Source organism: Mauremys reevesii, linkage group 4 (assembly GCF_016161935.1).
Source record: "Mauremys reevesii isolate NIE-2019 linkage group 4, ASM1616193v1, whole genome shotgun sequence".
NCBI classification, from domain to species: domain Eukaryota; kingdom Metazoa; phylum Chordata; order Testudines; family Geoemydidae; genus Mauremys; species Mauremys reevesii.
In genome coordinates this window covers 7397998-7421276 of record NC_052626.1, presented here as the reverse complement: position 1 = coordinate 7421276, position 23279 = coordinate 7397998, and the positions used below count along the sequence as shown (strand labels likewise).

General features: G+C 48.8%; 1 protein-coding gene across 6 annotated transcripts in view; it reads left to right on the top strand.

Annotated features, from left to right (window-relative positions):
* Positions 1-18480, top strand: part of TRIM9 (tripartite motif containing 9) — a 120993-nt gene extending 102513 nt beyond the window's left edge. For 2 of the 6 annotated variants that reach the window (XM_039537126.1, XM_039537125.1), the window contains exons 8-13: positions 5892-6080; positions 8998-9039; positions 9848-9871; positions 10410-10713; positions 12569-12731; positions 16282-18480. In XM_039537126.1, coding sequence (XP_039393060.1) covers positions 5892-6080; positions 8998-9039; positions 9848-9871; positions 10410-10713; positions 12569-12731; positions 16282-16344 — 785 coding nt within the window. In that variant the 3' untranslated portion in view covers positions 16345-18480. The remainder of the gene's footprint in view (positions 1-5891; positions 6081-8997; positions 9040-9847; positions 9872-10409; positions 10714-12568; positions 12732-16281) is intronic. The other 4 variants (XM_039537128.1, XM_039537127.1, XM_039537130.1 and 1 more) reach the window with 2 other exon arrangements.
* Positions 18481-23279: the final 4799 nt, after the last annotated feature.

Below are 23279 nucleotides of genomic sequence, written 5' to 3'. Positions count from 1 at the left end.
ACACATAGGGTCTGTAAAATCCACGTCGCTTAGCATTGCGATGCAAGGAGTAACTCCACGGCTCCAGATTTAAAAAGCCAAACATTGCAAAAAAGTGACTGTGATGGGAAGAGTACAGGTTATAAGTCAGCAGGCCAGAGCAATGTCAGCAATTGTCCTCTAGGCCTCTCCTTCGCTGAATATTTTAGTGAATTACAGCGCTCTCTTGGGAGGAGAGCTGGTGATGTGATGACAGGCACTTGCTCAGAGAAAAGCATTTAGGATTTGAATGACGACAGGTTCGCACCTTGGATGGAGTTGTATTATTCCAAAATGAAGCTCAAATGTCTTTAATTCCCTTTAAATTAAAAAAAAATTCCAGAGAAACCAAGCACAGTGCGTGGTTGCGCTTTGATTGTAATGTATGGTGTTTAGTTACGCACTCTGTGGTGTACTGTAAGGATGAGAAAGACTGTGGGACCATCTGGGGTTCTTTCTATATAACAGCAAAGCCGCACCAATTCCATGTACAAAGCTGACTACATCCACCTCCTTCAGCTGCCTCAGTTAGAATATTAAATGCTGCTGTTCAGTGTAACCAGAGGGAAACCTTTCTCTTCCTGCCTTTACATACGTCTGTCACACCAGGCAATTTATCCATCTTGGAAGGCAGGCCTGATTTTGACATTCAGGTCGGGAGTCAGACGGCTAGTTTAGAAGAATGACTTGGGAGTTAGAAACCGCAGGTAATAATCTCATGATAAAGGCTGTCAGCTCATTGCCAGCACATCGGCAGTCCTTTAAAGTATAGTTATTAGCGGGAAAGTGACCCCTTTTTTTGTAGTTCTCCACACCTACTGGTATTCCCTTTCCATCATTTCCAGACCCACATCGCTCCATTTTTCAAGCCAAATCCAGGTGTCTCTAACCACCAGCACCACAAGCTTAGCCTGGCTCTAGAAAACCAAGCCGTGTGCCTTCCACTTCGTGCAGTTATCGTCAGTGCTAGAGATACTGGAACCAGAACGTAACTAGTCGTTCTGTTGCTGGTGCATAAGGCAGTTTAAACACAGCTTGTCCGTACGCAGGAGCTGCGGCTTTTGAGTGTTGCCGAGGAAAAAGGTGTTGTGATCAGAAACCTCAGCACAGACGCGTAGGAGCAGCTTCGGATGTAGCCATTTTTACATCTCTGACTTGTCATGCGTCAGGAGATGACGCCTATTGTTCAGAAGGAAGCCATGATGCTTCCCTTTGTTTTGAGTACGTCGGCAATATAGACGGATGAAGTGTAGTGACACGTCTCGGAAGACAGAGCAGAGAGAAGCTGGAGCAAGAGCTGCTCTTCCTCCTCTGAGCTGCCGGAGAAGCAAACCTTTTCATTACAAATCCGGGGCCATATTTTGGCCTCCGACACTTACATGGCGTCCACGTGAGTTCTTACGTGTTGGCGTGGACCGATGTGGGGCCCGTGAAAAGTGCTGTAATCCCCCAAGAGCTCACAGGAGGTACAGAACGACAAACCACCTCCAAAGGAGTTGGAACATTTAGAGCCCTCGACAAAGCTCTGCAGCACCGCTCCTGCTGCCAAAGGGAGAGCTGGAGAGCGGGGCTAAGCAGAGATTTTCAAGCGTGGAGGGACCCCCAGCTGCCTTAGAGCTGCTATGGCAATGCAACACCAACCAGTCCCAACCCCCACCAGCACAGGGACGGGCAGGGGTGTGGCCAGAGTACCATAACCTCTTGCACCCCCCAGCAGCGTCACAGACACTAGGGGGTCATCACCAGTCAGTGTAAGTGAGAGCAGCACGGGGGCTGCTTTAATTTTTACATAAGGGGTCAGATTGGCCCTTGACTGCCCTGAGGATTATATAAATCCACACCCCTTGGCGCCTACATGAGTGGAGCTCGGCCAAACTGCAGATCTGGCCCAAGGAGCATTTCTTCAGCACTTGTGTGACGGCACGTCCGCTTCAGTTTCCCCACAATGATCAGCAGCCTCCTCTGGCCAAACCACTTTAAAATGTTCAGCCCTTCCAGGGGACCAGAGTCCTTCAATAAAAGTCCCCCAAAGCCCTGAAAAAGGGAATATTTGGCACAGGCTCAACACTCAGGTGTCCTCTGGGTGGATATTTGCATTGTGGTATCCAAAGTCCTCGCCTGTCCACCTGGCGCAGGCCCCACATAACAAAGGAGCCCACCAGAAGGCTTCTGTTGATGGTCCCAGTGCAATGGCGTCGTGCTTGGAGCTCTCTTTCCTGCATTTGCCAGGAGACAGGCTTTCAGAACAGATCTTTTGTTCACTGGAGTCTTTTTACTGAACGGCTCTTTTTTTGTTATTCCAATGAAAAAGAAAAAGAGCTAAATGTGTCCCAAAGCATTTTCTCCTCCTGGAGGCATTCAGCGCTCTTTGGGCCCAAAACAGAGAAATAAATTGTGCCTGTATTCGGCTTAAGGGTATCTGAGTGAGTCATTAAACAGACCCCTGCTGCACTGACAGCTGGCTTGGGGTATTATTTCTGGCCTATGCCGCAGAATTGGGCTTCTGAGTGCAAATTTGCATGAACAGGGTTTAGCAGAGTGCTTTATCCTTCCACTCTGCTCCGTAAAATACTGTGGGGCGTTTTAGTAGGAGGGGAAGTGAGAAGAAAAGAAGAGGAAGGAGCAAAGAGGAGAAGATCATTCGGAACATGGCCGTGCTGTTGTTACCATTGTTAATCTCTTGTTAGTAACTCGTTACTAACTGCTTAGCTGAAGGCACTTGGAGGTCTGGTTCATTTGTTTAATTACTGATTTCCAGCTCTGGCATATAGAGCCTGATCCAAAATCCACTGAAGTCAAGGGGAGTCTTTCTGTTGACTTCAGTGCACATTGAAATAGACCCTAGGGAACTATGGGGCTTCGTGTGCCATGCCCCCACCACTGCCTGTAGTACAACCACAGGAGCAGTAAAATAAATCTTCTCTCTTAACTAGGTAGACAGTGTGAGGAGCAAGTGGGGCAGGAGGCTCAGAGGGGACGATCTGGGGAAACCTCACCGCCAGGGGGAGGAGGTAGCAATGTGCTAGTATCTCTTTGGGCACTTTCACCCTGCATGAAGAATAGGATGGTCTGTGCTGCAGGAGTTTGGCAGGGAGTGTTTTGTAAAATAAAAATGTTGAGTTTCAAGGCGGGTTCCTCAGTGATTTGAGTATCTACGAATAGGGCAAGGATAATGAGCTCAAGCATCATGGCATCTGTAGACATGGGCCTCGATCCAGCTCAGTACTTCAGCTCATGCATGAGAATGCTCCTCCAAGCCAATGGGACCGTTCTCAAGCAATAGATTCCCAAGGTGGTAGGGACCTCATAAATCTGACAGACAGACAATCCTGATAAACATACTCTTGGTTGTCTTAAAGGGCAATTTTGTTGTCCATTTTAAGAGATTACAATTTGCTCTTGTAATGGTCATGCTAGATGCCTGCAGCGGGGCTGGATGGACTCCTACCGATGAGGATGTTAACTGCACAGAGTCATTTTAAGTGGACAGTCCCACAAGATGAGCAAAAACATTCTCCAAGTAGCCTTTTTGTTTCCCAGAAATGAAGAGCCACATACCCCGTATTTAACCATCCGACCTAAAAATGGCAGCAGTTTCTCTGCTGTTGTTAGCAAGGAATTGAACGCAACTGTGGCTGCATGAGAGCTTGAGATCATTTCGTCTCCCCAAGTTGGTGGCAGGTTATTGTATGGGTAGCCCTAGAGAGAGGTATCCAAGCAGACGTGTCTCCTGTCTGTTCTCGGATGACGATTTATGTGACCCTCCCTTAGCAGGTTTACAGGGCATTGGTACTGTAAATGCGGACTAGCCCGACTTAAATCTATCAGTGGTTGCTGATGAGATCCTTGGAGCAGGTTCAGCCCCCTGATTTATTTCTCGGTCTGTCTTTCCTTAACTTTGTGGTGCCCAGAGTAGGTGATTTCATCGCGGTTTTAGAGCTCCAGTGAAATCAGCTTCCAAGAGAGGTCTTACAGAACGGCCTGGTTGTACTGCACTGCTCTGTAAAGCCTTCAGATCGGATTAGGACCCAAGCAGACCCTCACACGAACAGCAGTTTTTCATGAGGGCAAAGGACAGGCAGGGCAAGAGGTAACTCAGATTCACTAAGCAGGGCAGACGGTGAGGATTAGAACACAACAGGAACGACTGGCCACCTGCCTTCCCCAGCAGGAAGCAGCATTGCTGCGGGTGGAGATCGTAGATCTGGCTTAAGAGAAGTGTGACAGCGTGACTCTGTGTGAGAACAGGGTTTAATCCAGACACTGAGTGCCAGAGGAGTCATTACGGGTGCTGATAGGGAATGTCTCTGACAGCACAGCAGCCTTCTCCAAAGCTTCACATCTGTTACCCTATCATAGGCTTGGCAGACACAAAAGTTCAAGTACCCTTTAAGGCAGGTGTACATGCTGCAGACCCTTATGCTCAGATCTCATCTCCTCCTTCCCTCCCACTATTGCCCAGCGCCCCTCTGCCTTTTCTATCAGCTCATTCTCATTCAACCAAGCACTTTTGGATTCCAAAGAATTTAGACTAAGCAGGAGCTGCATCCAGGGCCCATCATAAGAACCAGTTACCATGTAAGGCTTTGTGCCAGGACAGGCTGCTGTATGCTGGCTCTGAATGATGGAGCCCATTCTGGTGGAGCAGGTTACCGTGAAGTCCTCTGAAAGGTAAGCAAACTAGCAGAAGGGTTGGAGCTTAGGTTTCCCATGGGTATCACAAGCCTTCAGAATCACCGGACAAGGGATGCTCACAGCTTCATCAAGAGCTTCTGCTCACAACTGCCTGCCTATGATGGGCGGAAAGGCTGTCGGGGCAGGCATCAGGGTAATGACAGTGCACTTTGGGAGTAGGGTGGTCACAAAGGACCTGCATTGCCGTGGTGGGACAATGAAATCTCACCTATACAACGTGGTTGCTTGCAGCCACTCTGAGACAGATCCGCTGCCCATTGAAGTGAATGGGAGGACTCCCAGCAGCTCCAGTGGCCATTGGATTAGGCCCTCAGATCACAGAGTTAATTCCTAACAAAACTCCTATTGGGAGGCTGAGGTGTGTTTTGATAGATGCAAAGAGTTATCCAGAAACACTTAACCTGTGGAACTCATTGCCAGGGGATGTTATGAAAACCAACTCTATAGTGGGGTTCTAAAAAGAACTAGATAAGTTAATGGAGGGTAGGTCCAATCATGGCCCTTAGTCAAGATGGGAAGCTGGGAGTGGACAACGGGGGATGGGTCACTCAATGATGGCCTGTTCCATTCCTTCCCTCTGAAACACCTGGCATTGGCCCATCGGAAGTCCGGATACTGGGCTGACCCAGTATGGCCCTTTTGATATTGTTAAACATACCATCCTTTGGGTTTTTGAGGGCCCTTTTAGTAACACAGTTTAGATCAGCCTCGCAAAACTGCATTGACAGGTTACCAGCCCCACACAAAACCTCCACAGCCAGCCCTTTCCTCCGATGAGTGTAATGGACAAGAGGATCTGATAGCATGTAAAATACATCTGCTGGGACTTGGGTACGGTAAGATGTGCATCTCCCTCGGTGGGATACGTTACTGTGATGCCTTCCAGAATTTGCTAAAAATAGGATTTAGCCTAAGAACAGCTGATCAGATTTGTCTTCAGCTCCACAGGGATGTTTTTGAAGACCCAAATATGTTTACTGGTTACAGCATTGATGATACGGTATTACTGAGTGGTATCTGTGCTCCAGAACTTCCTGTGTCCTGCTCAGCACACACGCTGCAGCACAGCCTGTGCATGTTAAAGTGTCTGCGTTCTGCACCGGGGGCTCGGCTCCGGTAATGGTTTGAAGTCAGCCCGCAGATTTCTGATGTGGGGTTTGCATTGATCTTACGTTTAGACACAGAGTCCGAAGAACAGACCCTCCCTTTTCCAGTGCCTTTGGAAAGATTTCAGCTCCGTAGAATGAGTCCTTTCTCCTCCACACTTAATCTACAACCCAGCTTCTCGGGGAGATCCTACTTTGAGCTAAGATCCTCGTCCCACCCGCTGAGCTTGCATTCTTCTTTGCAGTCTCTGAATTCAGCCGGTGAGCCGAGCACGTCTGGCATTTCCTCTTGATCTGTGCTTTTGGGCAGCTCCGAAGTATTTGTTTGTTTTGTTTTGTTTTTTTCCCATGACATTCATATGCCAGGGGGATAAGTTGTTCTGTTTGTCAGTGGCCTGCTCCCGAAGTGAAGGGAATTTGGATGATGTAGCTTTGTGGTGTATGTAACAACAATACCATTGTCGCTGTCATTTAACGGCATTGATTAGGAAGCCCCAGGTCAGTGCACAATTCCTTATAGGACAGCTATTATGAGCAAGGGAGGAGCCGTGCTGGAATTACAGGAACAGCACTGGCACACGCCTCTGAGGGAATGCTGGGGAGATACGGGACGGTTCCAGGAAAGTCAGCTGCTGCCATAAGATTTGTTCATTGCAACTCTTTTGAAGGCTGTTCGATTAACCCTCCACCCAATAGACCTTTTAAAAAAAGATGTTAAAAAACACAGAAGCCAGCAGGGCGTTGAGAGGGCCACAACTCTTTTCATCTGAGGACTGTAGAGTCTGATTTTTAAAGGTGCTGCTCCCACTGACTTAACTTTGAGGGGTGGGTGTCAACACCTGTCAAAATCAGGCCCTCTGATATTTAAAGCCTCTTTTTCTGCAGAGGAGAGGAAAGAACATGAATAAAATTCTGAGTAGCGTGCAGGACAGCCCCCCAGGTACCCTGCCTGCCTCCATATCCCTTGCCTTAGTGGTTTGTGACAAGGGTGTAGGCTGATTCACTGTGCAAAGTGCAGCCAGAGTCTCCTTTACCTTGCGGTGAACAGCGACTAGCAAAGGAGCAGCAGGCATAGCCGATCTCTTTGGTGCTATTTCGTAATCACGGAGACCAATTTTTGCACATTTCTTATTTCTAAAGCTTCCAGGGCCTCATTCTCCCGTCGTGCCGGGTTTAAACAGTGTCACTCCAGTGGCGTAACCCCCAACTTACTGGCTAAGCAAGGGGAGAGTGGGGTCCCTTTTATTTTGTTTCCATCTCACAACTCGGAATGAGGAATGCTGCAGCATGACAGTTGCCAGAACATACAGGGGCCCCTACCCCCTGTCAGAAACCCTTTTTTCTTTGTGCTTTCATGTTGTTCATTGTACTGCTGTGCGCTGCTGGCTTGAACTATGTTTTGTTATTGGACGTTTTGACTTTGTGTCCAATGTACCGAGATCTATTGTAACAGCTTTGATCAATACCTGTATGTGAGATGTGTATCTTTGGGATCACAGGCTGAGGTCTGGGAAGCGGGTGGGAGTGGGGGACGGGGGTTGGAATTTTACAAACCCATCTAACCACTTTCTTCTTATTTGTCCTGCTGATGGTTAATTTGTATTACAGTAGAGCCCAGAAACCTTGGGGGAAAAAACCCTTTCGAAAGGGGGCACAGGGCACGATTCATTAAAACTGCCTCAGCAGCCATTGCATCATTTTATCCAGCCGGAGTTAAGTGCAGCGTGAGGTTCAATGAGAAATATACAAGCTGTACCCCGCCTGGAGGGACCGGTGTGAATGTGCTAGAGGAAAACCTTGGCCCAGAGAAAACACCTCCATTTTTTGCATGCAAATAGATTGAAACCAGTCACAGACCCATCCAGAGCAGTCCAGCCCTAAAATAGTCCAAGAAAATGGGATCGCATCATTCCCATGCTGGTTCTTCTTTCCCTCCGATGCAAAGACCTCCCCTTTTCTCGATACATCGCTACGGAGTAATAAGGGAAACAGTTTGTATGAAGCCGCAATAGCTCCTTTATCAAATTAGATACATTTGGGCCCGATTCTCTGGTGCATGCAGCCACTTTGTCCTGTGATGCTGGCAGAACCTGGCTAATGACCCTAGTCAGATTACCCCCGTGCAAGGAGAATCCTCCGTTCGCACGCAGCCAATATGGAGGGTTTTACACTATGTCCTTCCCGGCCATTAGGGAAAAGGGGGACGTGGGTGGTGAACTCCTACACTGTGCAATCCCCTGTGTCAGCCCTTTGGAGCTGTCCGCAGCCAGTAGTTACAGCAGTCTCCTGGCTGCACATGGGAGCTCCAGGGTAGGTCACGGGAACCATGGAAGGAGGTTGCATAGCACCTGCACACACTCACTCTGGCTCTGCTCAGTGGTCAGCCTCTAATTTTCATGAGTAACAAATGCCATCAGTAAATGCTCAGTGTAGTGTCCTAGAATGACGCTTAGCTCTCTCTCAGAGGCACTGTAGCATAATTACTCTTAAAATACGGCAATAGCTAAACTAGAGTTAGGTAGCTACAGAAAAGCCACCTACATTAACATGAAAAGTGAACAAGGACTCGGTCAATCTTAATTCACTTGCCCCTTTTTTTGGGGCGGGAGTGGATTTCAAATGATTTTTGAAGAATAACTAGATATTCTCCATCTTACTGGAGAAAGTTCTCTCTGAGTCAGATGCTGTCTACCCATCTTGTTCTGATTTCTTTCCCCAGAGGAAGTCACAGACAGTATTTTTGAACATGCAGCATGTAAGGAGATTTACCGAATGGGGAAAACATTTACTTTTTGCTGCTAGAGGCTCTTTTTCAGAGGCCAGTACAATCCATTGGACTCTAATGAAAATACAGGCCAGGATCTTCAAAAGTGTCGACTGATTTTGGATACTTTGGGTTTTTAGGTTCCCACCCTGAGACACTTTAAAGGGCCCTGATTGTCAGAGGGCAAGTGTTCAGCTCTTTCTGGAAATCAGACCCCTTCAAGGAGTCTCTAAGTTGGGTACCCAAAATCACTAGTCACTTTTGAAAATCTTGAACATGGTCTTTGGCTTTTAATGAATCAGGCCTCAAGTGATTGGATCAAATGGATAATTTTGTAAGTGTTTACAAGTATTTTTTGTGAGACTGGTTGTTACGTCTGAGCTTTGATGTGTGAAATATAGTATCTCTTTATAGGATGCAATTTTGAGACACAGTCAGCGCCTTACTCTCAATTAGGCAAGTATATTTATTACAATTAAGTGGTTCTTACTTTGTGTTGGTCATTTTTTTATATTTTATTTTTATGTTAAGCCTTTTTTTTTGACAAAGTAAATAGACAGCTCACTATAATCAAAGACTGTTTCCTACTTTACACCCGGTTTCTCAAATCCCATCCCAGTGATTTGAATGAGGAATGGTCATTTCGGTTTGGTGTGAAAGGAGTTGTAAGTTCTTCCGCTTGTTGGTTTTAAAGAGAAACCTGAAGCTGGGCTGTGGAAATGGACTCCCCATCAAACTCTTATCCTTAAAATGAAATACATTTGGACCCCACCTGACTAAGGTACTTAAGCATGTGTCAGACTTTAAGTACATGATTAGTCCCATTGAAGGTAACTGGACTGTTCATGCACTCAACGTTAGACATTGACCTGGCTGAATCAGGAATTTGGGTCTGATTTTTACAGGTGCTGAAAACCTGCATTTCCTGGTGATTTCTGTTGGAGTAGCAAACGCTCTGCAGCTTGCAAAATCAGGCCCCTTAATTCTTTTTGGAAAAAGCAAACCCTTTTAAGATGACCCAACTCAGCTAAATTCACCAAATGATTCATGCACTGTGTAGTTTAACGCGCACTTCATTAACAAGGCAGGCCCATGGTGAGTCCATGTATACACAAATTTCAGGACATGGGGAGAAAAAAAAGATTCATACAGTACATGGAAAAGTATGTGAGCAAAAAAAATATTTCTGAATTCTTTATTTTAATAAATGCCAATTTTACTTCCTGTTTCTTTCCTGCATGCCTTTCATTTGGAATGACAACAGTTGACATTAAAAAACTGGTGGCAGGTATGGAACCCTTTATATTGAGTTATAAAACCAGTAAGAGACCTTCTAAAATGTTAAAATGTATTACTGGCACACGGAACCTTAAATTAGAGTTAATAAATGAAGACTCGGCACACCACTTCTGAAAGGTTGCCAACCCCTGCACTAGACCATAACACCCCCCAATCTTTGAGTAAAAGTTTGCAGGATCAGGCTCCATGACTCTGGTGTCGCTGGTCTGCCAGTTACCAGGCCTAGGGATCAATAGCCTCCATCAGTGATTCCATGCCCACGGATAATTTTTGAGCAAGGAGCCCTTCTCCTATGGGTAAATTCTACTGAGCCAGTCCAGTCTCTCTCTACCTTCCTCTGAGTTTATAGCAAGCCGGTTCCTTGCTGTACTTGGTGATAAGCGCCGCCTAAGTCCACTGCTGAACCTCATGGTTGAGCTCCCTTCCTGCAAGGTGGCATGTGGTGCTTCTCATCCCCTCTGTGTGGCTTTGTTGTTGGAATGGATTGTGTCAGCCGTACTAAACAGCTATCCTTTGTGTATTTCCAGTGGCCTGGTTTTCGTTCGATCCCGGCTCTGCACACTCTGACATCCTCTTTTCCAATGACAACCTGACTGTCACCTGTAACAGCTATGATGACAGGGTTGTGCTGGGGAAAACTGGCTTTTCCAAAGGGCTCCATTATTGGGAGCTGTCGATCGATCGTTACGATAACCACCCAGACCCGGCCTTTGGCGTGGCTCGTGTTGATGTCCTCAAGGATGTCATGCTAGGAAAGGACGACAAAGCCTGGGCAATGTATGTGGACAATAACCGGAGCTGGTTCATGCACAACAATTCACACACCAACAGGTATGCCACAAACCCTGGAATCAGGTCTTCTCTAGACTGTCTTTCTCTCAGAGATCAAGGCCCAAACTCAACCCTGATGTAAGCCACTCCTTCAATGGCAGCTGCACACATGTACACTGGGAATGGATTTGCTCGCTACAGCCTAAGGTGAAGGAAGTCCTTATGCTTAGCATAAACTAGGGGCAGTTCAGACATCCTTGGTGCTGTACCTGCTACAAGAACTCTTCACCTACTGTGCTAAGAATGAAATGATCCCAGTCTGTCTCTGCTTCCTAGTCCTCTGAACGTTCCTCCGTCTATCCGTGCAGAACATTTCACCACTCGTGAGTAATGCACTCATCCCACACTCGTGCCAATAAACCTTTATCGCTTTTATACTGCTAGACTGAGGTGTAGAAATTCTGTCTCCATTTTTCCGTGCAAGCCAGTTTGTCAGGAGAGTACGCTTGTTTTGTAAGCAATGCGTTCTTCCCACAGGCTCTTCCGCCCTTTCACTGGTAGCGTATGGCTAACGACGAAGTGCAGTTGGCCACCACTAGACCGGATGAGCAGATGGAAGCGCTCTGCTCAGCCAGTCCTGTGATCTAGGTGGTTGTAGGTGGGTGAGACCCACCTGGATGCCATTAGCATTGAGCTCAGAGGATTATTCTAATTCTGGTTGTGTTTGAGATGAGACTGGCATGTGCAACCATCTTAGAATACACTCTGTGGAGGGATCTCGTAGCTCCTGTGGCTCTGCGGTACTTTTAAAGTGACAGCATGTTATCCTTTTGTGTCTCCTACGTGTTCCCTCCACATCATTCCCTATGACGCTTCCTTACCTGGAGGGAAAGGAACAAGGGAAAATGTCTGCAGGCACCATACAGTGGAGGAACGTGTAATGGTATTAAGTTGTGTCCACCAGGCTGTCCATTGTTACTGTCAATCTTAACATGGAAACAAGAGTTCCCCGTACAGTGCAAAGCTATTTTATGGCCCTTGGGACCCCCGCATAGGGTTTGGGAGTCTTTGCATTGACTGCAATGGGAGCTGGATCAGCTGCTAAGTGAAAAGTGAGACTCAGTAGTAATACAGACTAGAATTTGAAAAGTGGTGACAGACTGTGATGTTTGTTACGTGTTGTGGAACACCAGACTTTGGCGTGTGGCCCAGTCTTACAGCACTAGTGTATAGGATTGTGGGAGATGCTCTGATTGTGTAATGTTGCCTTACTTCTTTTATCATAGGTTCTATAATCCACACACAGTCAGGGCCAAATGTGGGGATCCATACTCAGTCCCCACTGACTTCCCCGGTGGCTCCTTAGGAACGGCTGAGACGCAGTTTTAAAAGTTCAGAGAAGCCAAGTCTCTGCAAACGGTGTGATTGTCCTCTGGGGCGCAATTCCGCCCTGAGACACACCTCCCTGCAAACACTTCCGCTGAAAATAATGGCAGCCCAGTGTGTGTATCCAAGGGGCAGAATCTGGCCCATCATCGCTAGGCTACAATATTGTGCAGTTAGTGCGTACATGTGTATTTGTCCCTTGAAGTGTTTTTAGGCTGCACTGTTTCACTGGAGACTGCCAGGAATCAGGGACAGGGCTGGATTTCCAATTAGCTACAGTAGGCACGTGCCTAGGGGCACCGGCATTCTAGGGGTGCCGTACCTCTCTAAAACTGCGTGAAACACTAAGTCAGCTGTAGGCGTGGGGACGCTGAAGATGCTGTGCCTGGGGCGCGTAACGTGTGAATCTGGCTCTGATCAGGGGGGGTGGTGTGTGCATTTCAAGGAAGCCATTCCGTACAAACGCTGTAGCAAGGACTGTGCTGGCATTAAGTGATGCACATCATCTGACTTCCTCTTTCCCCAACAGGACCGAAGGGGGAATAACAAAAGGTGCCACAGTTGGAGTGCTCCTTGACTTAACCAGGAGGACCCTAACATTTTCCATCAACGAAGATCAGCAAGGTCCTGTGGCTTTTGAGAACATGGAGGGCCTGTTCTTCCCTGCCGTCAGTCTGAACCGGAATGTACAGGTATGTGCGTCGTCAGAGACAGAGGTTTCACAGCAGCAGCATATACCTGATGGCGAGCTCCTGCCTTTGGAGCACTGTCTTTCTGTACATTTAGCACCATTCTTATCCACTAGGGTGTTCTCAACAGTGTCAGAAAAACCTCCGCAGCTGCTAGAAGGGGTGAGAACCTTTGTGGACCAGGGCAGTTTGGAAGAGCAAATGTAATGACCCAGGTCACTGGTGAGCCATTGACATCCAGGAGAACAGGAGTGCCACTGCCTTTGGCTCAGTAGCGCTTGGCCAGGAACATCCTCCTTAGCAACATCTTTATCAACATGCCCCCAACCATCTAATCCTGGGGCAGACTGCAGTGTAAAAGCCACGCATCACAGGCGAGGGGGTTCGGCCCTGCTGCCATCCTCTGCCTCCCAGTACCTCTGTGGGCCTTGGACCAGGCCCTGCAGCCTGGGGAGTTGCCAGCCTGGAGCTCCCCTGCTCCTCTGGCTCTCCCCAGCCCTGCTTCACTCCCAGTTCCCTTTCTGCAGGCAGCCAGGAGAGAGACTCCTCCTGGGCCTCTGGCTCACAGCCTTCTTATAAGGGCCAGCCGGGCCCTCATTAACCAGCCACAGCGGTGGCTGCTTTCCAATCAGCCCAGCCTGTCCCCTGCCACAGCCCTCTCCCCGGGCCGTTTTCAGCCCTTCAGGGCAGGAGTGGGATAACCACCCCGCTACACTCCCGTGTCCCACTGGTGTGATTCCAAGGATGGTCTGCATCCTGTTCCACACACAGCAGTTTCAAACACGGGCTCTTTTGAGCTCTTGGCCATTCATGAACACGAGCTCTGCAGCGAAGACAGGGAGACCGTTTAATGTTTATCTTGCTCTGAACTAATCTGCTATTTTTAGTCTCAATTATTATTTTCTCCTGTCCCCCTTATTGTCCTCTTCACGGCGTTATTGGTTTCATTCACTCAGCAGATGCTTTCACTGAGCTTGGTTTTGGCCTGCCCATTTTATCACCCTTTGCTTCTCTAAGCACTGCAGCATTGCCACAAGCTTGTTAAAATCTTCCTAGAAGATGCCAGGAAGAAATAAGCTTGAATCGGTTACGTCAGGACATTTCAGGCAGTTTGATGAGGTGCCCACGTAGTAGGTTCAGTTGCTTATTTTGGGCAATATTATGGACATCAAAGGTAATCTTCCCTAGGCAGGAAAGAGAGACACAATGCAGCCATGAGCTCTGTCCAGCGCCCGTGAATCAATGGAAAGAGTCCCATTGACTTCAGTGGGATTTGGATCAGGCCCTTGAGCACAAGGGGGGAATTGGCTGGAAGTGCAAACATTACTGCACCATGCTGTGTGGGCAGTTTGTGGGCATAACCTGCCCAGGAACACACCTGTAGTGGCAGGAGAGCAGCACTGGGAGGAGCCTTTGCGTCCCATTTTCTAGAGGTGGCGCGAATGCAGCTGATGATTGAATTTTTCCAGCTACTGGGGTAGCATTGTGCCCGAATAAAGGGCATCCCCCATCTCCGCGCCCTCTAAGAACCATAGTCTGGCCCTTTCTTCACAGCTGATCCAGCGTTAACCTGATTTTATGGAAATCTGAGACTCTGGTGATCTATTCGGAGAACCATTATTAAATTGCTAAGCCACACAGTCCTCAGTAAGATTATGATTTTATAGTGAGCAGTGACAGTGTGTTCAATACTCTGTGGTACTTGTATGTGTATCTTTGTATGTGTGCAAGGGTGTGCTACACATATGCAAGCACCATTGCTCAATGAGTTTAATTCCCATCTCTACATCCGTTACTTTGTCCTAAGGGAGGAGAATATTTATCAAACTCCATTGCTTCTTGAGAGATCAATAGAAGAGATAAAGTTTAAAATCCTCAAATAATAGAGACGCCCAAGGAGATGCTGATAAAAGTACTGCTAATAAACTCAAGACGTTCATTAGCCTTTTCCCCCAAAGGTGTGTGAGTAACTCAAATGGCTTTATTAGGATTCAGAAGACTTTATTTTGGATAAAATCATTTGTAAATTTGACTCTAAAACCCCTACATTATTTTGTAAGTAAAGGAGTTATGCTTCCTTCCCATGATGAATATAAGAAAATTAAACTGTTCAGAAAGGAGAATTAATCTGAGAAGGGACAACTCTACACAGTTGTATGCATATCAGCAACCTAGACAACAAAGCAAGCTACAGACTCTGTGACACTGTTCACAAAAACTGGCAAGCCTCATAGGTTTTGAAACTGTGGGTCAGCCAGTTACAAGAACAGCCTGATGGGATATTTTCCCTAACCAGAAATCCAGCAGTGGTTTGGCCGTCTCACTGGTTGGTTGATGAAGTCTTCTCTTTGTGAATCATTTTCCTGAGAAAAGCAAATATCTGCAGAGATTGTCACAGACACCAAGGGGAGTGAGGGAGTTGGGCGCCTGATTCCCTTTGGTGCCTTTGAAATCCTCTCCATTGCATACTCCTTGTCCTGCCACAAGTGCTGCAGCTGTAGCTGCTCAGTTATCAATGAGGGGGAAGCCCCTTCCCATGTCTATCTTCCCGCCCAGAGAAAATGCTATCAGGGGAATCTGCTGCTGCCGCAGACCGGCTGTGACCAGCAATGCCTTGGAACACAGCAGAGGCACTAAGGGCAGGGAGGCAGGCAGAATTCCTGGAGCCCACAGTTGTTCTAGGGACCCAGCATCCCCACAGAGCCTTTCCCCTGGAGCTCAGCGCACCCCGTCCTGTGATCCCTGCTCCTCTTATTACCGATCACATGTGGGTGATGCTCTTCTGGTGCCACCCGGCGTGTCCTGCTCTGTGGCCTTTGCCTTGCGTCCTGCTCTTGGTTCTGCACAGGGATGGACAGCTGAGTGTGCATGAAAGGTACCGTGTCAGGACAGGCCTGCCAAAAACGTCAGGAGAGCATCACTGGCGTGCTCGGCACCTCGGGTACAATGGGGAGGAGGCAGCGGGCATGAGGCAGCAGCAGGGAATACCGAAAGAGGGGGCAAGGAGGAGAGGCGTGGAGATGATGAATTTTACAGGGGAAGGATGCATGGCAGGGGGCCCAGGGCTCCCAGTAACACACTTGGCTGCCCTCTATCACAGCAGGGACCTTTCCTCGGTACAGATTCCTCTGGGCATTTTGGAAGACTGGTGGTTTTTAAAGATGGGAAACAGCTTGAATCATCGTGGGATGAGAACGGTGCAAGTTACACCCTATCAGCCAGATCCAGTCAGGGAGCCCCTGTGTCCTGCCGAGTGCTCTGTGCCCCTCCTCTCACACTGCTCCTGCTGCTGCTACGTGTGCCGCTGATGGTAATACGCACGCGCCAGGGACTGCGGGTCCGCCACAGCCCTGATGCGCCGTGGCCTGCAGCCTGTTTCGCTAGTCAAGCCGAGCAGCCAGGGCAGACTTGCAAGCCAGAGCAGAGTGCCAGCCGCACGCAGCGCTGCTTGCGCCTGGTGTTTAGACCCCTTACTCTCTTAAGCAAAGTCAGGGTTTCGCCCCAGGGGTGGGAGAATGCAGATTGCTCTCTGGTAACAGGGCTGTCGTTGCAGGTGACGCTCCACACCGGTTTGCCGGTCCCCGAATTCTACACTTCCAGGGCATCCATGCAGTAACGAGACTACGAAGCCAGCTGCCTTTTCTCAGGATGAGTCAAGAGAGCTGCTTTACTTTGTCAAGAAGAGACCTCATCGGAGCCGGGGAATCTTTGGTCAGCTGGTAACTGGAGACCAGGGAAAACCAAAAACAAAAGCGAGCAGAGAAGAGAAGAAACTGGCCTTCTCCAGTCTTTGTACTCCACGACCGCACGGCAAACCCGCTTGGCGTCTCCGGCACCGTACTGTGCGCGTTTGCTTTGCTGTTTAGCTCTTTTGGCTGATAAAGTACCTAGATAGCCTGAGATGTTTCTCTGTGTCAGCTTTTCGGTTTGGGTCATTGGTTTGATTTGCGGTTATTTTTAAATGTCGGCTTTTCATTTCCTCATAACTGTGTGGTTGCTGTTGACCAGTTTAGCTGCTGCCATCGCAAGTGAAACCCTTCCAATAGCTTTTGACTGAGTTATACATCAGACAAAAGATGCTGTCTGAAGAAACCAGGGAGAGACTCGGGGTGGGGGGAGGGGGACCCCTTTGTGGGCAAGCATTTGCTGATGCCAGTCAAATTACCTCCAGTGAAGTTTCTTTCCCTGTGGCCTTTCCTGTGCAGTACCCTCAAGCATATCTGTAGACATTGGTCTTGGATTACCAGTTAGTCTGTACAGAGCCAGGTGGAATGCATCAAGTATTTGGAGATAGTCATATCTATTCTAGCAGATAGGGCCAAATTCTTCCTTCACGCATGGATGTGGCTCACAGGGAAGTCAGTGCATCCCTGGGCAGGATTTGGCCCAAAGATATTACTTTTAAATCCCATGAGGTTTGCCAGGGCTGCATCAGCCCACTGGAATTCAGACGGCTAGGCAGCCTGAGAAGATAATTACATTTCTGATGTGATGATCACTTGGTTTCAGCAGAATGATTAGATGTTCATTGAACAGCTCTGGTTCTATAATTTATCATTTCCAAAGGCTTTTCTGTTTCGCTCAGTAGGTGGGCCGGGCTGTTTACCATCCTCCTGTTCCCAGGCGCTGCAAGGCAGCGCGGATTTGCGAGAGGACTTGAGACGAGCACTTGAACCCATTCAGTGGCTTTATAAACTGCGCTCTACATAACGGTGCCAGCTGACACGGTGCTGCCATATCTCACAGGGCCTGCAGTTGGCCCTTGTGATATTAGCATTTATTTTTTTATAGCTACAGCGAAAACCTAGCCTTAAAAAGCCACCCGACAGTGTCCTTTTTTTCATAGAGAGGATTCATTCTGTTCCGAGGTTAGCTTCACGTGGGGATCAGGAGAGAACAGAGAGAGACGAGGAAAGAGAGAGTCAGAATCACAGTCCATGGCATTCACATTCTCAGGAATAAACATGCTTGTTGCCATGCCTCCCTGTGCCTAACATCAACTCGAGTTACATTCTGCTGCCATTCACAAACTTAACTTTCTGGTAATTCAGACAAATGTCACATGTAAAAACGACAGATTATTACCACTGTGTTTAAATGCCAGAACGTTAACTTTTACCGTTTCTGTAGTGAAGAGACTGCATGCCGCATGTTACTACGCTTTCCTTTGGTTGATGACACTCTCTAGATTAGTTTCAGGGGCTGGAGAAAGACTCCGTTTTGTTGCCCACCATTTGCCAACTTGCCAAGCAATTGAGTTTGTTGAAAAAACATAGTTAATTGAACTGGGGATAGGGTGGGAGGGGAAGCTAATGGAATAATGTTCCAGCAAAAAGACATATGTAAATAGAGAATCATTTCCTTTTAGTGCTTACCATTCTATTTAGAATGTTCTTATTTGTTATATCGTTGTTCTAGTATTAAGTTTACCTAATTTATTGAATGGGTGCTATCTTGTTCATTTAAACCTATTAGTTTATCTCAGCTACAGAAGAGCTGTGTTGCAGGACAACGCTGATCTGTTATTTGTTTAATTTCTTATGAGACTCAGTTGCCGGGCCACTGTGGACTCGTTTTTCATAGTCGTTATCTTCCCAGTTCTTTATGATGTTCATGATGCTTATTAGATTTCTAGTGACTTGTACCACGTAGTTTACGCTGTACTGCAATCATAGCTGCGTACAGCTGCTGTACTACAGAAAAGTGTTTGCTGTTCTAATAAATGACTTTTATGAGAGAACTGCATGGGTCCCCCGAGTGTCTTTCGGTTTTCCTTGTGCAGTCACTGGGGGTATTTACCGTAGTGACAGAACTTCCTGTGTTCGGAGCAGGAGAGACTTAGAGGCCAGCTGGCCACCTCCTACGTTCTCTGTGACCGGGAAGGAGGCCTGCGTGTCAGTGTCATTGACACAGGGACTACTTCGTCGGTAAGCAAGTGTGAGGAGCCTGGGAGGATCCCCCCATACACAGAGCACAGGGAGCAAATCAAGCTGGACCTGGTGTGTGGGCTCCATATGGGAGAGGGAAGAGAGCAGGAGCCAGTAGGACTCACTCCTCCACTTCCTTTCCAGAAACTGCCACTGGGAAGCCCACAGGGACAGCTGTGCAGACATGCCCAGGCAGGTATATCGCCCCGTGGCCGACCATCTTTTCAGTGTTGCATTGCAGGATGTCATGTGGGGTCCCTGCCGAAAGCTAAGAACTAGTGATCGTCGTGGTTATTGCAAGATGGTTGTACAGGAAACGATTTCAGAGTGATGTAACGTAGGCTATTCTGCTCCAAAACTGCTGGAAGTGAAACTTGTCACCTGAGGCTGGGGAGGTCTCAGAACTGACTCAATCAACACTGAGAACACTCAGTATCCATGGGGCCAGCGCAAGCCCTGTGTTTACTGTGCGGCCCAGATGCAGGCTTGAGCATTTACAAAGACAAACTAACCCCAAGAAAAGTCTCTGAACAGAGGACCCCCACCCCCAGGCTACGAGACAATAGTCTATAACTGAATCAGAGAAGAAGACAGGGCACAAGATATTATCTATTAGGGAGGAGACACTCTACCAACGGGAGGGTCTCCTGAGAGGGGGATCCCAGCTTTCTTTGATAAGCATAGGCTAAAGATTGCCTTTCATGTTCTTCTTTTATCTGTAACCTTATGTTTCCAAACCCCCTGTACTTGCTTTTATTTGAATCTAGCTCCAATGCTGTTAAATAAACTTCAATTTGTTTTTACTATAGACACATCTAAGTGCCTTGTGCTAAGGGGAGTGTTAAACTGAGGTGACACCGGTGAATTGGGGATGCACTGCTCTACACAGGCAGCGGGTTGGCGTGCATTGCGGGTTTCCAGAAGATAAGAGGTGGGTATTTGAGTGTAACAAAGTGGGTGTGTAACTTACTAGCCTGAACTAGGAAAGAGCAGAGCTCAGGGAGCCCGGAGCAGAGCGCCTGTGTTGTCAGCAGATGGTGGCTGAGGTGTTTTTCCCCTGGTGGACACAGACAGGGCTCCCTCCTGCTGTGAGCAGGTGGTAGCGATGCACTGCAGACAGCTGGGTTCACCCGGCACCGTGTGGATCCCGGCTGTGATGCTACAGGCCGTCAGAACAGTGAGGTTGTTATGAACAGCATGCTCATAATCACATACGCAAATAAGGTTATTGCTGCCCAGACAGGCTGAACGCCCCCTGCGGGAGTCAAACCCGGCTGTGTTCTCTGGAGCAACCCCAGGGCCTGCAGTGCCATTCTCAGGGCTAGCCTGGGTGCCCATGCAAGGCCGTGAGAGGGAGACAAAGAACTCTGAACCCCCACCTCTAGTTAGAGCCCCCTGATTATCTAATCCAAGGCCACAGCATCCTCCCTCCCTTTTCTTTGCCTCCTCCACAGGGGAGCATGGGGGCTTTGCCTGCCCTCGCTCTCCCCCCAGGAGAAAGGAAGGGAGAGAAACGGAGCCTGCGTGTTCTGTTCTAGACCAAGGGGAGTGTGTCAGGCAGAGTTTTCCCCTGAGCACAGCCCCAAAAAGGGGTATCCACCAAGGCTGGCAAGTCACCTGGAGATCATGAATTCCACCTCTCAGTGGGATGCCAGCCTGTCTGGTCTTCCCCAAACCTCTGAACAGAGCGGGCGGCCCCAGCGGGGGGATATGAACATAGTGGGCCCACCTCAGAGGTGCCCATGGGTCTGATGTCCCCCAAACCTCTGGGGAAAAAAAGGCATGACTGTCTGCAGCAGGGACATGCATGGCCCTAGCAACCTGCTATCCAGCAGCTGTGCTCCACAGCACCTTCTTGACCTCCACAACATCCAGGCCCAGCCAGTCTAGTCCAACCCCCTGCTCAAAGCAGGCCCAATCCTCAGACAGCTTTTTACCCCAGTTCCCCAAATGGCCCCCTTAAGGATTGAACTCATAACCTTGGGTTTAGTAGGCCAATGCTCAAACCACCAAGCTATCATCTCTACTGTTCTGGAGCCTAGTGAGCCTGTTTTTCTGGGTGGTTCCCTTTCCTCTAATGCCACTGCAGAGCCCTGTGCTAGCTGCCAGGCTCCCCCAGGCCCGCTCACTACAGCTAGCTCACCTCCAACCTTCATCTTAACCCCTGAAATCGCTGCTCCTGGATCTTCAAACCTCAGCCCAGGAAACAAAGTGAGCACCGTGCTTGTGCCTGGGGGAGGGGGAAGAATCTTTCAGATGTGATGTAAACTGGGGCCCTGGTTTTAGATACATGCTAGTTAAGCCCCCTGTTACAAGACTCACCACCTGAGAGCGCCCCCTCATGGCAAAACTTGGTATTGCAGCACTTCTGCCTCAGGTTCCCCACAACAATCTTCAGCCTACGTCACTGTAGAGGTGTCATAGCCCCTCGTCCCCCTGAGCCAAGCTACTTTAAAGTGTTCAAGCCCTTCCGGGAGCCAGCGAGCTCAAGTCTGAAAACAAGAGTCTTCAGCCCTGCTGGGCTCAGCCTTCCACCCTCCACACACCCCCTGCCAGCCGCAGCAGCCCATCTTGCAACCTAACCGCTGGCGCCTGGGCACCAATCACCCCAACCATCCACGCCCAGTCTAGCTGCCTACCAAGAGCCTCTGGCAGCTCAAAGCCCTCAGCCAGTTCTGAGTGTGAGACCAGCTTCATATTAGAGCAGCCTGTTTGTCAGGCCTTCCAGCCTCTTCCGGGCTAGCTGAAGCCCAGCTGCTTGTCCCACATCACTCTCCTCCCAGCAAGCCCTCAACTGCCGGGCTTGTCTCCTTCTTAAGTTCCACACCCAACGCAGGCCTAACTGTCCCAAGGCCTTCTGGCCCGCTAGGGTATGTCTTCCCTGCAGCTGGGACCGAGCCCCCCAGTCTGAGTAGACACGTTCGCTAGCTCCACTGTGCTCAAAATAGCTGTGTGGACGCTGCTGCACCGGCAAAGGCTGGGGCTGCCCACCTGAGCTCACCCCCGCACGGGGTCAGGCCCGGCCGAGCTCGGGGGGCTAGCCCAAGCCTCCACTGGTGCCGCAGTGTCCACACTACTATTTTCAACCCACTAGTTGAAAGGGCTGAGGGACTCGCTGCCAGCTGCAGTGCAAGCTGCCCCGTTACACATCCCTTCTGGGCGCCCCTCCCAAGACATGCCCTGGATTGAGGGCTCCAAGGTTGGCCTGCGGGAACCAACGCGTCTGTGTATCTCTCAATCACAGGGAACGTGTCAGAGGGGGAGCCGTGTTAGTCTGGAGCTGTGAAAAGCGACAGAGTCTCCTGTGGTACCTTATAGACTAACAGACGTTTTGGAGCATGAGCTTTCGTGGGTGACTCATGCGTCTGACGAAGTGGGTGTTCACCCACGAAAGCTCATGCTCCAATACCTCTGTTAGGGTACGTCTACACTACGGGATTATTCTGAATTTACATAAACCGGTTTAACAAAACAGATTGTATAAAATCGAGTGTGCGCGGCCACACTAAACACATTAAATCGGTGGTGTGCGTCCACGGTCCGAGGCTAGCATCGACTTCTGGAGCGTTGCACTGTGGGTAGCTATTCCGTAGCTATCCCATAGTTCCCGCAGCCTCCCCTACCCCTTGGAATTTCCGGGTTGAGATCCCAGTGCCTGATGCGGCAAAAATCATTGTCGCGGGTGGTTCTGGGTAAATGTCGTCAGTCACTCCTTCCGCTGGGAAAGCAACGGCAGACAAGCATTTCGCGGCTTTTTTCCCTGGATTGCCCTGGCAGATGCCATAGCATGGCAATCATGGAGCCTGTTTAGCCTTTTGTGACTGTCACCGTATGTGTACTAGATGCCGCTCACAGAGGCGATTCAGGAGCGCTACATAGCAGCATGCTTTTGCTTTTGCATGATAGCAGAGATGGTTACCAGCCATATTGTACCATCTACCATGCCATAAATTGGTAATAAGATGATCGTGGCTACCAGTCCTTTTGCACTGCACCATCTATTGCTGTCATAAGTGCCCCTGGCTGCTCTTAGCCAGGGGCGCAAAAGCCAAAATTGGGAATGACTCCCTGAGTCAATCCCTCCTTTTTGGTATCTAAAAATAGAATCAGTCCTGCCTAGAATATGGGCAAGTGTACTAGAGAACCACTGTATCATAGAACCAGAGAGCACAGCTGCTCTGTGTCAGATCCTGCAGAAATTATGAGCTGTATGCTATTCACAGGGGGTGCTCCTGCAACAACCCCACCTGTTGATTCCGTTCTTCCCACAGCCTTCCTGGGCTACTGTAGCATTGTCCCCCCACTTGTGTGATGAAGTAATAAAGAATGCAGGAATAAGACACACTGACTTGTTAGTGAGAAATGAGTGGAAGGCAGCCTCCAGCTGCTATGATAGTCCAGACAGGACAGTAAGGAGTGTGAAGGAGAGGAGCCCAGCATCCCTCTGCTAGTCCAGGGGCAATTGAATCTTTTCTTTACACATGAAGGGTGGGGGCTGATGGAGCTCAGCCCCCTGTTGCTATGATGACGATGGTTATCAGCCATACTGTACCATCTACCACGAAAAATTAGGACCAGGCGCCCTTGATTGACCTTACCGATGCTGGTCAGCATGGTTACCAGT